The sequence below is a fragment of the Monodelphis domestica genome, chromosome 2 (assembly GCF_027887165.1).
Source record: "Monodelphis domestica isolate mMonDom1 chromosome 2, mMonDom1.pri, whole genome shotgun sequence".
Classification (NCBI taxonomy): domain Eukaryota; kingdom Metazoa; phylum Chordata; class Mammalia; order Didelphimorphia; family Didelphidae; genus Monodelphis; species Monodelphis domestica.
Window position 1 is genome coordinate 537,200,307 of NC_077228.1, and position 13,548 is coordinate 537,213,854.

The following is a 13,548-nucleotide window of genomic DNA, read 5'->3' on the forward strand; positions in this document are numbered from 1 at the left end:
CTTTCTAGCTTTACCTCATTTTGCATTTTGGATACCATTTTACAGGCCTATGCTATATGCCCTCATCCTTGGTTATAGCTCCTTACTGACTTATTTTCTGAAATCTTTACAAATCTCAGTTTGTTGGGCATCCACATTGGCCAATTCTTTCTTTCCTCCTCATTGGAATAGTTTCCCTTCTATTCTTCCTAATGTCATTTTGTAAGGGTTTTCCATCCATCTACATTGATTTCCTCTGTAGAATTCTACTCCAGGTGATCCTACCTGTTGTTATTCCTCTATTCCTTTTATAAATTGCCCTCTCTAAATCTAGGGTTTGTGCCAGAACATGTTAAGCTTGCTTTTTCTCTTTCTATCACAAATTCTAGAAGCACGTGATTACTTTCTCCAAGATTCCCAACCTTTCCACTCCAACCAAATTCCTTCCTGTTAGTGAGAATGGGATTCAGAATTGAAGTTCCCATTCTTGGTCTTACTATTTTTCAAGGCTGAATTTATTAAAGAAATGATTGGATCCTGTGCTTTGGGTAAAGAGATAGATGGAGTTGGCCATCACTGTCCCAGACCACCTCGGGCACCACACTCGTCATGGGTTCTTTGAATTTATGTAGGTTTTTCTTTTGTTCCATGTGGACTATCACCTGTTCCATGATATCTATCATCTTTGTGTGGTCTTAAGCTCTAAAGCTTAACATAGTTTAAATATTTAGAGTTTAAGTTTTAAGATTTAAAGAAACTATATGAAGACATTTGGTAAATCCTGATCCTCATCCCAGTTTTAAGGAACCATTTGAAGTTCTGTTAATACGTTAGCAATAGTTTCCTTTTCCAAAGCACCATTTTGCCTTAGATACCTTATTTTTCTTTAAGTTAGCAATGCTTCAGGACTGAACATTTTTGCAGAAGAGTGTTTGGGGTGAGATTAAGGAAAAGATTGTGCAGGGCACGTATAGATTCTGTTAACCTTGTGATCACTTCATTAGTCCTCTATTCTAACTTAGTTTACATAGCATTTTCCCTGTAGACAAATGCAAATTAAACTCTCAATTATATTTCTAGTAACGAAATTAACATAATGGCATCCCATTGACTGTAGAGTACTAGGCAACTATTTTAGGGACTTTATTTATTATTTGATCACATCTCACTCACCAGGGAATGAGGATAAAGAAGAAGAGGATTTTTCAAACCATTAAATCTTTATGTATTTTATTTTCCAATCTGGAGCCAATATATTCTCTGATTGCTCTCTATGCAGATAGGATTTTTCCCCCAACTAATCTAAGTGAAACACTTTCTCATGAGTCCCTTTGCCCCCATATATGAAAAAGCAATTTGTTTGTTAATTACCTGGGGAAAATAGTTCTGACAGCCTCAGCTCAGAACCCATAAAAACATGGGAAATTGCCAAAATGTAGGCTTTTCATATTAAATCAAGACAGACAGCTGCAGCATACACACTCTTAGGTTTCCTTGGGATTTGTATAGTAATTATTCATCTAATCCAAAAGCAAGCAAAATGGTATAATCCCTTTTAATTGTGTGAACATAAATTACGTGGTGTAAAGAGCTAGGTCCCAATGCCTCTTTGTGGAAAAATAGACAGTGAGGGTTAGTACTTCCCTGTTAATGCTAGTGGCCTTCCTCCTGAAATGAGCTGTGGCCCACGTGTTAGAAGTGTTTGTTCATTTGTCTTCCTTTTCCAGGTCTTTGGATGGATGTTGGTAGAATGCAAGCTCTTTGAAGGCAAGGGACGGCTCCATTTTTATCTTTTTCTCTCCCTTGCTTAGAACAGCTTTGTGGGGACATAATTGTTTGCATGTTGTCTCCTCCTTAGATTATGAGCTTCTTGGGGGCAAGGACTGGACTTTTGCCTTTCTTTGTAAACCCAGCACCAGGTTTGAGAGAGAAAGTACTCACTAAGTGATTGTTGTTGCCTTCATTTTTCTTGAGTGTCTATGCATGAAGTACTCAATGAAGACCTGCTGAGGGGCAGTTGGTGACTCAATGAATAGAGAGCCAGGCTTGGAGACAGGAGATCCTGGGTTCAAATTTGACCTTAGATGTGTCTTAGCCATGAGACCCTGGGCAAATCCTTTACCCCCATTTCCTAGCCCTTACTGCTCCTCTGCCTTGGAACTAATATTTAGTCTCAGTTCTGAGACAGAAGGTAAGGTTTAAAAAAAAAAGAAAGAAGAAAAAGAGAGTGTTTCCTTATTGGGGGCAGATGGCTGGCACAGTGAATTGATAGACAGTCCTAGAGAGGGGAGGAAGTGCTAGAATCAAATCTGGTCTCAGATACTTCCTAGCTGTGTGACCCTGGGCAAGTCACTTAACTCCAATTTCCTAACCCATAAGGCTCTTCTGCCTTGAAACTAATACACAGCATTGATTCTAGGCAGAAGGTAGGGGGTAAAACATAATATAAAATAGAGTCCTGTTGGTTAATATGTTACTGGCATATGTGATCACATCAAGTATGTGTGCTTTGATTCATTTTTCTTATTGTTAGAATTTCGTTCCAAGTTAAACTTCTCCAACTCCATGAAGCATCATCTCCTCCAACCTGAGGTCCCTCACAGCTGGTCACTGGTGTCTGTCCATCAGATCTGCTGGCGGTCAGTCAGAGCCGCTGCCTCCTTTGCCCACTCTGCCAGTGGGTCACAACATGGGTCTGAGGTTCCTTCTGGCTCTAAGGACCCTGATGCTCTGTGGCATTAGATAACCTTTGATGCTGCCGATGCGCTGAGTGTAGTCTTCACTCCCATCCCCATGCTTCAAGCTATTGTTTTTTCTTCTTTCAGAACCTACAATAAGATGTGGGAAGAAGCCCAAGACGCCCTCAATTCTGTACTTGAGGGAGAGTCTGAAAAGGCCCTGGAGCCTCCCCAGGACCAGGTGGTGATCTTCCAAATGCTGGCCACCTTCTACGTCAAGTACGTACAGATCTTCCGGAACCTGGAGAACGCCTACGACCAGATGGTGCACCCGCAGAAGCGGATCCTGGTTCGCCAAGTGCTTGACGCAGTCATGGGCCGCATCCTCGAGCTCAAGAATGAGATGGTCGAGTTAGAGTTTTCTGAGTTCCATTATTTTGATGATATTTTGCAAGACCTAAAGCTGGCTCCTGTAAGTTTTTCCTCCTGGTGTTCTCTGTCTCTGCGTCTCTATCCCTGCCATAATCTGCTTGTGTATGTTGTATAATCTTCCTATTACAATCTATGTGTGTCTCTGCCCCTTGGTTTGTCTCTGTGTCTGCCTGTCTCTCCCCACCCCCTGTCTGCCCATCTCTCTGTCTGTCTGTCTGTCTGTCTGTGCCTCTTTCTCTTTTTTCTTGTAAGATGTGTCCCTTGAATGAGTTGAATCATCATCACATCTACTGAAATGGTTGGTCTGTTGACCTATTAGTTGCTGGACTCCCTGCGTAGAGCGGTCCAGCAGAAACTGGGTCTAAACTAAGGAATCCTGACTCGTGCCCTATGCGACAGCATGGAGGAGTCACTTTACCAAGGCATCTCCATTTTCTTCTCTGTGTAACGGGAATGGTGCTTGTGCAGAAAATACTTTGTGGATCTTAGAGGGTTAGACACATGTACCAATTGATTGCAGGGGTCGCAAACATCCTTATGTGTTTATTATTCACAATATGACTCTAAATCCCAATCAACAAGCATTGACGAATGTACCGACTATGGGCCAAGTGCCATGTGTTGTCGTGAAAGGAAATTTCATTTGAAGCAAACTTAAAAGTGAAAGCCTGCTCTCATTTCTCTGTTGGAGCTCTTTGGTTTGGCCATTTGAAACCTTCCCAGAGTTGTTGTGCTTAGAGGGAGTTCCTGGACTTTTCTTCCATGAAAGCCTTTGATACTGGATTGAGTAGAAATGGATGTTGTCTCCACTTCCTTCTCCTCCCCTCCAAATCAACAATGTAGGGTTAGTAAATGTGGAGTGAGGGCATTGCAGATGATTTTGAAGGTTTTCCCATTTTATTTAAGAATTTTGAATCTAAATCTTATCTAAAGCTTAATAAATTTAGAAAGAATATCAAAGGACCTAGAACCTGATGGAAAATCATTGCCTCAAAAAATGAATTCAGTTGGTAGATGAACTTTTGTTTTCAGAGAGCAATTTACTTACCAATAGAAAAGGCTCTATTTTAACTGAATTAGTGAAAATAGGCAATAGCTCAGAATCCTAAATTAGGGTAGAAAATGGTAAACCTCCCATTAGACTGGGCAGTCAAAGCTACCTTCCTGCCTTTAATGATCAGAGCCTAGCATGGCGCCTGGCACAGAGAGAGTCACTGCCTCAGAAATACTTGTTTGATTTTCTGGGGGAAAAATACCTCAGTTACATGGAATTAGGAGAGATGTGGGAGACCTGATTTTTCATATACTATATTAATACCTGTATATTAGGTAGAATTGCTGTATATTTCTATGACTGGGATCTGGGTCACAGATTCCATCCAGATTACTGATTTTTGCATTTTCTTTATCCTTAGTAATCTCAAGGGATGCCTTCTTTTTATTAAAAGAATTTGGTTAACAAATGAAAAGGAGAAGGATTCTTTGTCTGTAGATATGACAAACTCCCCACCTATCTACCTACATAGGGATGGGAAGGGGTAGATGGTTTGATAAACCACCTCTTAATTAGCTATCCACCAACTAGAAATGTCTTGGGCTGTTCAAGGAAGGGGCTGGGTAATGAGCTCCTAAAACCATTTGTTGAGCTGCCTGACCCAGATTCCCAGTCTCTGGTCATTCCACAGGGCCATGAAGACCTTCCAGTGATGATGCTGGCCTAACCAATAAACCTGATGTAATTAATAAATTGATATTCTTATCCCCAAATCAATCTCTTGAGGTCATTTTAATCATAAAAGATGGAAATGTTCCACAATAAGATCCAGATAAGTGAAGTCTGCCACTTCAAGTGCATGCCGCCATTTTGGATGAATTTCATTGCCTTGTTGAACTGGGACAGACTAGATTAGTGATGTCACTGGTAGAAGAGACTTCCAGATGAGGGAACTCTCTCTACCCATGAAGGTTTCCTCCTCCTCTGCAACTGAATGGCCAGAGCCTGGGGAGGGGGGCAGGATTCACAGCAGGTCCCAAGGAGAACAGAAACCCAGATCTTTGTATCATCAGCATTAGCATCCCACTTTTGGCTGCACCGTAATACATCACAGTTCTGTGTGTGCTCTTGGGTGTTTCTTGCCCCATCACTCCTTTGTGGTCCATCTCTTAGCTGCTGCTTCTCACAGCTTGACCTTCTGGGGGCCTCTAACCGTCTCCTACCCTACTTGATGTCATGGCATCTTATCCTTATCTTCTCTAGACCAGGAAACCAGACACAGAGCCTGCTAAGAAATGAATGTTGCAAAGTAATTAGAGTGCTGACTGATGATAGAGAGCTTAAGAAAGAAGCCCTCGGGAAGGAACAGGGTGACCATGGCGTACAGACACCTAACTGCTACAATGACTAGACTGCTGGTCCTAGAAACAAGATCTATCTTCTTGGGTTCAAATCTATCCTCAGACACTCACTAGCCATGTGACCCTGGGCAAATCACTTACCCCTATTTGCCTCCTCTGTAAAAGGAACTGGAGAAGGAAATGGCAGACCATGAAAAAACTGAATGGTGTGAAGTGAGTCTTTTTTCTCTAGGTTTGTGCCTCAACCCTTGAGGGCTAAGGTTATAAGAAGCCTGGCTGCTAAGTAATGGGGGATATTTTCCTAAAGGAGACGAGTCTTTACTTTATGATTTCCAATTCTGAGCTTCAATGCTAATAGAATTTTCAGTCTGGATTGGTGCATCTGTATTTTTTTTTTAATAAAACCCTCACCTTCCATCTTGGAATCAATACTGTGTATTGGCTCCAAGGCAGAAGATGGTAAAGGCTGGGCAATGGGGGTTAAGTGACTTACCCAGGGTCACACAGCTGGGAAGTGTCTAAGGCCAAATTTGAACCTAGGACCTCCAATCTCTAAGGCCTGGATCTCCATCCACTGAGCCACCCAGCTACCCCCTGGTACATCTGTATTTTAAGAGCTAGGCATCAGAATTAAGTGACTTGCCCAGGGTCACACAGGAAATGTCTGAGGCCAGATTTGAACCCTGGACCTCCTGGTTCTAGGTTTGGCTCTCAATCCACTGAGCCACCTAGCTGCCCCTGTATCTGTATTTTAAAAGGACACTTCTGAAACCTATCCTGGTTCCTTCACTCACTTACAAATTCTTTGGAATTTCTTGTATATCTGAAGCAAATGTGAAATCTAGAAACATTCAAGCAGCAATAAAACAACTCTGAGGTACCATCTCCTACCTGTCAGATTGGCTAATGTGGCAGAAAAAGAAAATGACAAATGCTGGAGGGGAGACAGAAAAAACTGGGATACAAATGAAGAATTGGAAGAATTGTGAACTGGTTCAACCATTCTTAAGAACATTTGGGAGCTTTGCTGACTGTGCACGCCCACTGACCCAGCAATACCACTCTTGGGTCTACATCCCAAATAGACCAAAGAAAAGAGGACCTACATGTACAAAACTATTTATAGCAGTCCTTTTTGTGCTAGTAGAGAACTGGAAATAGAGGAGATGCCCCTCAGCTGAAGAAGAGAAGAACAAGATTGTATGTGATTAAAATAGAATACTGTTGTGCTATTAGAAATGATGAGCAGGATGGCTTCAGAAAAACCTGGGAAGACTTCTATGAACTGATATAAAGTGAAATGGATGGAACCAGGAGGTTCTTGTATCATACACAGTAACAGCAATAGTGGAACAATGATCAACTATTCTCAGCAATACAATGATCCAAGATAATTCCAAAGGACCCATGACGGAAATTCGTATCTACCTCCAGAGAAAGAACTGATGAACTGAGTTCAGATTGAAATAAATTTTTTCACTTTGTTTTTCTTGCCTTTTTTTGCACTCTGGTTACTATGGAGATATGTTCTGTAGATTTCACAGGTATAATTGATATCCTATTTCTAGCTTTCTCAGTGGGTGGGGGTAGGACAGAAAGGAGGGAAAGAATTTGGACTGAAAATCTTTTAATGTTAAAAATTAAATAATATTTTTAAAAAGAAAAGAAAAATCCAAGCAGCCACACTTTTGCAGGACTGATAGCAAGCTATTATGTAAATGTGTTACAAAGAAGGAAAATACTCTTCTCCCTCTATTCTTTGCAATGGCAGGGGACTGTGGCTGTGGATCATTGCATTACTAATCCTGAGAACAAATGGCTGTCCAACATAGTCCAGCACATCCTGAAGCCCTGACATGGTTGGACCAGCCCAGTTTAGTTCAATTGTTGGACTGGATTGATCTATGGGTTAGTTTTTGCTAACCCTCATTTTCCCTCCTCTTTTAAAAAACATTTGATGCTGCAGAGAGGAGAGAAGGTAGGGCTATATTCTGAAATGAAGGTGATATTAGACATCAAAAGATAGCCAAACAAGTACATTTTAAAAAAGAGAAATGATGTTTTATAGCCAATTAACAATGAGAACAGGGCAGGGACCATTCCATCTTTATCTTCATGTCCCCAGAGCCTAATCTGGGACAGAAGAGGTGCTTAATAGATAATAGAATTGATTAAATCAATGATCTGCAAGAGTTTTGAAAGTTACTTTGTTTTGCACAAAGAAGGGGGGAAGCCAGATCTTCCTCCCACCTCCTTGAGATCCTGTATTACTCAAATCAGAAAATCACCAAAGCCCAGAAGAGGAATTTCTGATGGAGAAGAGATCAACCAAACTCTTGGTCTAGGTGGCCACTTGCCAGATGTTGTCAAGGACAAAAATAATCAGGTGTGTACATCTCCATGTGTGTGTGGAATGTTTCAGGGTGTAAGATAACCCAAGGAAATCCAAACCCCCTACTTCTTTCTCTTGTTTTCTCTGGTAATTACAGTTTCAGGCTTTTAGGGGGTGAGGAATGCATGGTGAAGAAGCATTTTCAAAACAAGTAGAATCCTAATGAATGCCAACACAGTATTCACTGTTCATTCATTGGCCCCTGGAAAATTGAACCTTTGTTTGCTGAGAACATTCTAGCAATCAGTCGCTCATCAGCAACTCATTTTTTTTCTCAGACATCTTTGCTCTTTTCCTAAATTTTGGCTGTGAGTTGTAGAATGAGGGAAATTACATCCCACTTGAGAGTATTTAGTATTCTAGAAAAAGAAACCATAGATTTTATCTACATTTGTAGACCATCTAGCCTAATGCTCCGTGATTCTGATTATTTATACATGTACATCAGAGAGTATAGTTCTTTTCTCTTTTGTTTTGCTCTCGGTACTTTTTTTCACCTTCCATCTTAGAATCAGTACTAAGTATTGATTCTAAAGCAGAAGAGCAGTAAGGGGTAGGCAGCTGAAGTTAAGTGACTTGCTTAGGGTCATATAGCTAAGATTTGAAACCAGGACCTTCCATCTCTTGGCCTGGCTTTCAATTCACTCAGCCACCTAAGTGCTCCTTCTACGTAACTTTCTTAATATTTTATTTTTCTGAATCCATTAATTTTTTTTGTGAATTCCAAATTCTCCCTTTCTTCTCCCCTACCCCTTAGATGGCAAGCAACTTGATACAGCTAATACTCGTACAGTCATTCAAATATATTTATTTATATATGTCATGTTGTAAAAAAATACAGACTAAAACATACACACACGCAGAAGAAAAAGAAAGTTTCAAAAAGTGTGCTTCAATCTCCATTCAGATTCCTTCAGTTCTTTCTCTGGAAGCAGATGGCATTTTTCATCATGAGTCCTTTGGAATTTGCCTTGGGTCATTATATTACTGAGAAGAACTATGGCATTCACAGTAGATTGTTATGCAATTATACTGTTACTGTGTACATTGTTCCGATTCTGCTTATTTCACTTTGTATCAGTTCATTTGTCTTTTTATTTTTTCTGAGAGGATCCTGCTTCTCATTTCTTACAGCACAATACGATTCCAGCACAGTCATATACCATCATACACCGCTTCCCAAGTGATGGGCTTCTTCAATTTCCAATTCTTTGACACCATGAAAAAGAGCTGCTCTGCCTTTAGTTTTTTTTTCCATTTCCACAGTCGTTCTTTATGACAAACCTAAGAATTAGATGGTAGTTATTATCTCCATTCGATAACTGAGAAAGCTGTGTTTCAGAAGGTCTGCCCAAGGATACGGGTTGGGACTTGAACCAAGATCTTCAGTCTCCAAAGTCTTTGAACAATGCCACTCTTCCACGTTCTTTTGTATCTGGAACAAATTACTACGATTATGGTGTCCACCAAATTCTAGTAGTTTGTCTGAATTGTACTCAGTAGGAGGCTTTTTTTTTCCTGTGCCATCAAAATTCCATTGGTCATCTATGCTCTGATAGGGGGAGGAGGTTGAGGAAATGCATCCTCTTCCTCTTCTTGAAGAGATAAGGGAGATGATGAACAAGGCATGTTGTATACTATATCACACACAGTCCTTGTTATAAGTCAGTTGCTTGATAAACATTTATTACATACCAGGCACCATGCTAAGTGCTAGAGATACAAAAAAGGCAAAAGACCACCCCTGCCCACAAAGAGTTAATGATAGAATATCTGATGTTTAGTCTTGCTTAAATTCCTTTGTTTGCAAGAGAAAACTTGTTGTTGGGGATAGAGCTGGGGTATATCTAGAAATTATTCATGTGCAAACAAAAGGCATAAATCAGACTTAAAAAAAGATGATTGCTTCCTGTTACCACAAGGACTCTTCCCACAATCTGTTCCTACATTGTTTACCGTGCAAAAATCATTTTAGTTTTGAATAATTAAAGCCAACGATATCATCTGAATAATTTCTTCCATATGCTCAATAAATATTTTCCCTTCTCCATACTAGAAACTCCCTCTTTCTTGCAAATATTTCACAAGTTAAGAAAATTAAGTCAGTGATCCATTTGGCCTTTATTGTAGCTGTGACTTGTATTGTGGGTCTCAATGTATTTTTGCCATGTTTAGCCACTTCCCCTCACTCCTCCTCACCATTTTTCTGAAAGGAAGTTTGATGTTCTCTAAGAGAAAAGTGAGAAGGGAAAGAATATTGTAGGCATTGGAAGGGTGAAAAGGGACAATGGATAACAAATTTGAAAGGGGAGACTGGAAAGAGACTGTGCTTGGCCTTCCATCCTTGGTCCTAGAGTCAATGAGGAGCCGTTGGGTTTGGGGGCCTTTCATCTCTGTATTCTCAGAATTTATAACAGTGAATATTTAATAGATGTTGAAAGGGAATTGTTAGCAGATGAGGATAAGGCCATTTTGTTGTGATTTGTGTTCTTCTTAAAGCAGAAACAGGAGAAATAATGACATTGTTTGCACATTACAGTCATAATGATATCATCTGTAAGCTCTACATTTTGGTCTAAAACTCCAAGAGAAGAATGTTCTCAGCAGGGAATGATCTTTAGCCAGTTTTGGAGTGAGAGACCTATTTATGGTTCCTCATAAAGGACATTAATTTGTTAGTTTAAATAACATCCCATATTTTAATTGTGAGTATCAATATGTAAAAATATTGTCTTATGTTTGGTCCCTGCTGTGAAACATAAAACGTCTCACCCAACGCACAAATGACTATAATGAAGGCCTCGGCTTCTTTCAAACAAACAAATCATTAGTGTTTGTAATAAAAGTCTAAACAGATCTCCAATTAATGAATTTTCTAATGAAACTTCCCTGTGGCAGCCATGACAGATGTCCTCTTAGAAATGGGACGCAAAATAATAACGGAGCATGATCATTCAGATGCTCCCATCCTGTGGGTCAGAGAAAATCGGAAGATGATTTCGGTGGTTTTAATAAACACTAACTTTCAGTACTCTCTGGGAGAATGATCTTGTTGGAAACGTGATTTTCCTCACAAAGTTTATTTAGGATGCCATAATCAGAACTATATTCTCAATAAAGAGAAACATTGATATTACGAAGTGACATTTTGGACAATAGCTGACTAACTCGTATAATTGTAAACGTGATAGAAAAGAGTCTAAGACTTTCTCCTTTTCCCAGGGCTCCTTGTTGTTTTGAACTGGCCGCACTCTCCATTGGCCCGTAGCCTACGTGGGATTTCACTGTGAGGAATGCTCAGTACATTAGTATCCTGCAGTCAGAATTATGGGGATGAGGCAGTTGTGTTCTTGTTCCATCAGGGAATGGCTTGTTTCATGTCACCCTTGAAAGATGCCTGGAAAGCTGTTCCTGGCTCATTGGGGTGGGATGGAGATGTTTGGAGTTCAGTGACTGGGAGAGGCCCTGCTGGGCCTGGGCTGAATTTTCCACTTGTTTTCTGGAACAAGGTTTTGCAAACAAACTCACTAGCAGGTTTGCTTTGGAAAGCTGGAGGAAGAGAAAGGCTGAAGAGATTACAGAGAAAATTCCTTAGAAGTCATTCGGCATCATCTATACACAAACATTCGTTGCCCTGACAACAAATTGATCTGTTAATTAAAGCAAGTTCCCAAGATTCTCCACCTGGCAATACAGTTTTAGCCTAATTTGAAATATTGTACAAGCTTGGAAATAACAATTTCATGGAAACATTAAAAAATCATACTGGTCTTCCACCAATCTTTATTGTTCTGTCATTTTTAAGTCCTGTCTGACTGACAACCCATTTAGATTTTTCTTAGTAGCAATACTGGATACTGGAGTGGTGTGCCACTTCCTTCTCTAGCTCATATTACAGAATGGTAAACAGAGGCAAACAAGGTTAAGTGACTTGCTCAGGGTCACCCAGATAGTAAGGGTCTGAGGTCAAATTTGAATTCAGGTCTTCCTGACTCTAGACCCATCGCTCTATCTGCTGTGCCACTTAGCTCCCCAGTTAGTGATTATTAGTAAGGTTTTGTTCTGTTCTGATATAAATAACTGAGATTAGTCATCAATTCAAATGAAAGAAAAAAAAATATATGGAAGTTGTGTGTGTGTGTGTGTGTGTGTGACACACACACACACACACACACACACACACACACACACACACACACGACTTGTAGCATCATAGACCTGGACCTGGATGGGTCCTCAGAGGCCACCAAAGCCAGCCTTCTTGTTGAGGAAATGGAAGGCCAGGGAGATGGTGTCTTGCCAAAAGTCATACAGGTAGTAAATATCAGAGGTGAGACTCAGCTCATGCCTGATGACTCTCTAGGCAGGACTCTTTCCCCTGCACTACTCAGTTGATTTATGGTCATTACAAAGCTATTTTTCCTCTACTTCATCATCATCAAAATATGAATGGAAATTAATTGTCCACCTTGTTGGTATGCATTTTAATTTGTGGATTGTCATGTGCCCCCAAGCAAGTTCTTTAAACTCTCCCACTTCCAGTTTTCTAATCTGTCAAATGGGAATCTAGGGGCTAGAGGAACTCAAGCCTTCATATCCTTGGGAGCTATTAGGATTGCCTGTGAATGCTGGAATCCAGCCCCAAAGGGCTCATTGATCTCTTCCTTCTTCCACAGGAACAGCTAGACATTCCCATTCCAAAGTACTTCTTGAAGGAGAAGATGGAGATGCTAAAAGAACGAGAGAAAATCCTTACTACCATACTGTCACATGCCGGGTTGGAAACGTTGATGGTGGTGTGTACCTGCTTTCTTGACCTTTTCAGAGCCATGCCCTGTGCCTTTCCAGTTCTGTCTCTGGGATGGGTGGGAGCCTGCTGCAGACATGAAGTTGATGGTATCGCTGACTAGGAGGTGTTTTCAAATGCCTACTTTGTGCCAGACCCTGTGCTAGGGGTTCAAAGACAAAATGCCCTCAAGGAGCTTCTGTGTTACAGGAGGGGGTAATCAGTATATGTATGGACAAATGAAGGAGGTTATTATGGGGGAGAAGGGAGGAAACTCTAGTGTTAGGGGGATTAGGAAAGGCTTCTTATTATAGAAAGTCCTTCTTTGGCTGAGTTTGAAGGAGACGAAGGATCCTGAGAGGGTGGGCTGAAGAGAGTGAATTCCAGGCAGGAGGGTCAGCCATGAAAGGTGAATGGAGTAAATGGAGCCAGTAAATGGAGAGTCAGGTGAGAGGAACACTAAGTAACTGTTTTAGGGGGGACTACAGAGGCCGGGAAAGGGAGTATTGTGTAATAGAGCTAGAAAGGTAGGTTGAGCAAAGGTGAGAAGAGCTTAAAGGACAAATGGAAGAACATATATTTGATCCTAAAAGTTACAGGGACCCATGGGGGTTGATTTGGTAGTGGAGTGACATAGTCAAACCAAAGGAAGGAAGGAAGGAAGGAAGGAAGGAAGGAAGGAAGGAAGGAAGGAAGGAAGGAAGGAAGGAAGGAGAGGGAGGGAGGGAGGGAGGAAGGAAGGAAGGAAGGAAGGAAGGAAGGAAGGAAGGAAGGAAGGAAGGAAGGAAGGAAGGAAGGGAGGGAGGGAGGGAGGAAGGGAGGGAGGGAGGGAGGGAGGGAGGGAGGGAGGGAGGGAGGAAGGAAGGAAGGAAGGAAGGAAGGAAGGAAGGAAGGAAGGAAGGAAGGGAGGGAGGGAGGAAGGAAGG

General features: G+C 41.1%; 1 protein-coding gene across 1 annotated transcript in view; it reads left to right on the forward strand.

The window, feature by feature from the left end:
• The window catches only part of IQCA1 (IQ motif containing with AAA domain 1), a 231,767-nt gene that overhangs the window by 8,382 nt on the left and 209,837 nt on the right, over positions 1 to 13,548 (forward strand). The window contains exons 2-3 of the mRNA XM_056814786.1: positions 2,805 to 3,129; positions 12,513 to 12,632. Of these exons, the coding sequence (XP_056670764.1) occupies positions 2,805 to 3,129; positions 12,513 to 12,632 (445 nt within the window). The remainder of the gene's footprint in view (positions 1 to 2,804; positions 3,130 to 12,512; positions 12,633 to 13,548) is intronic.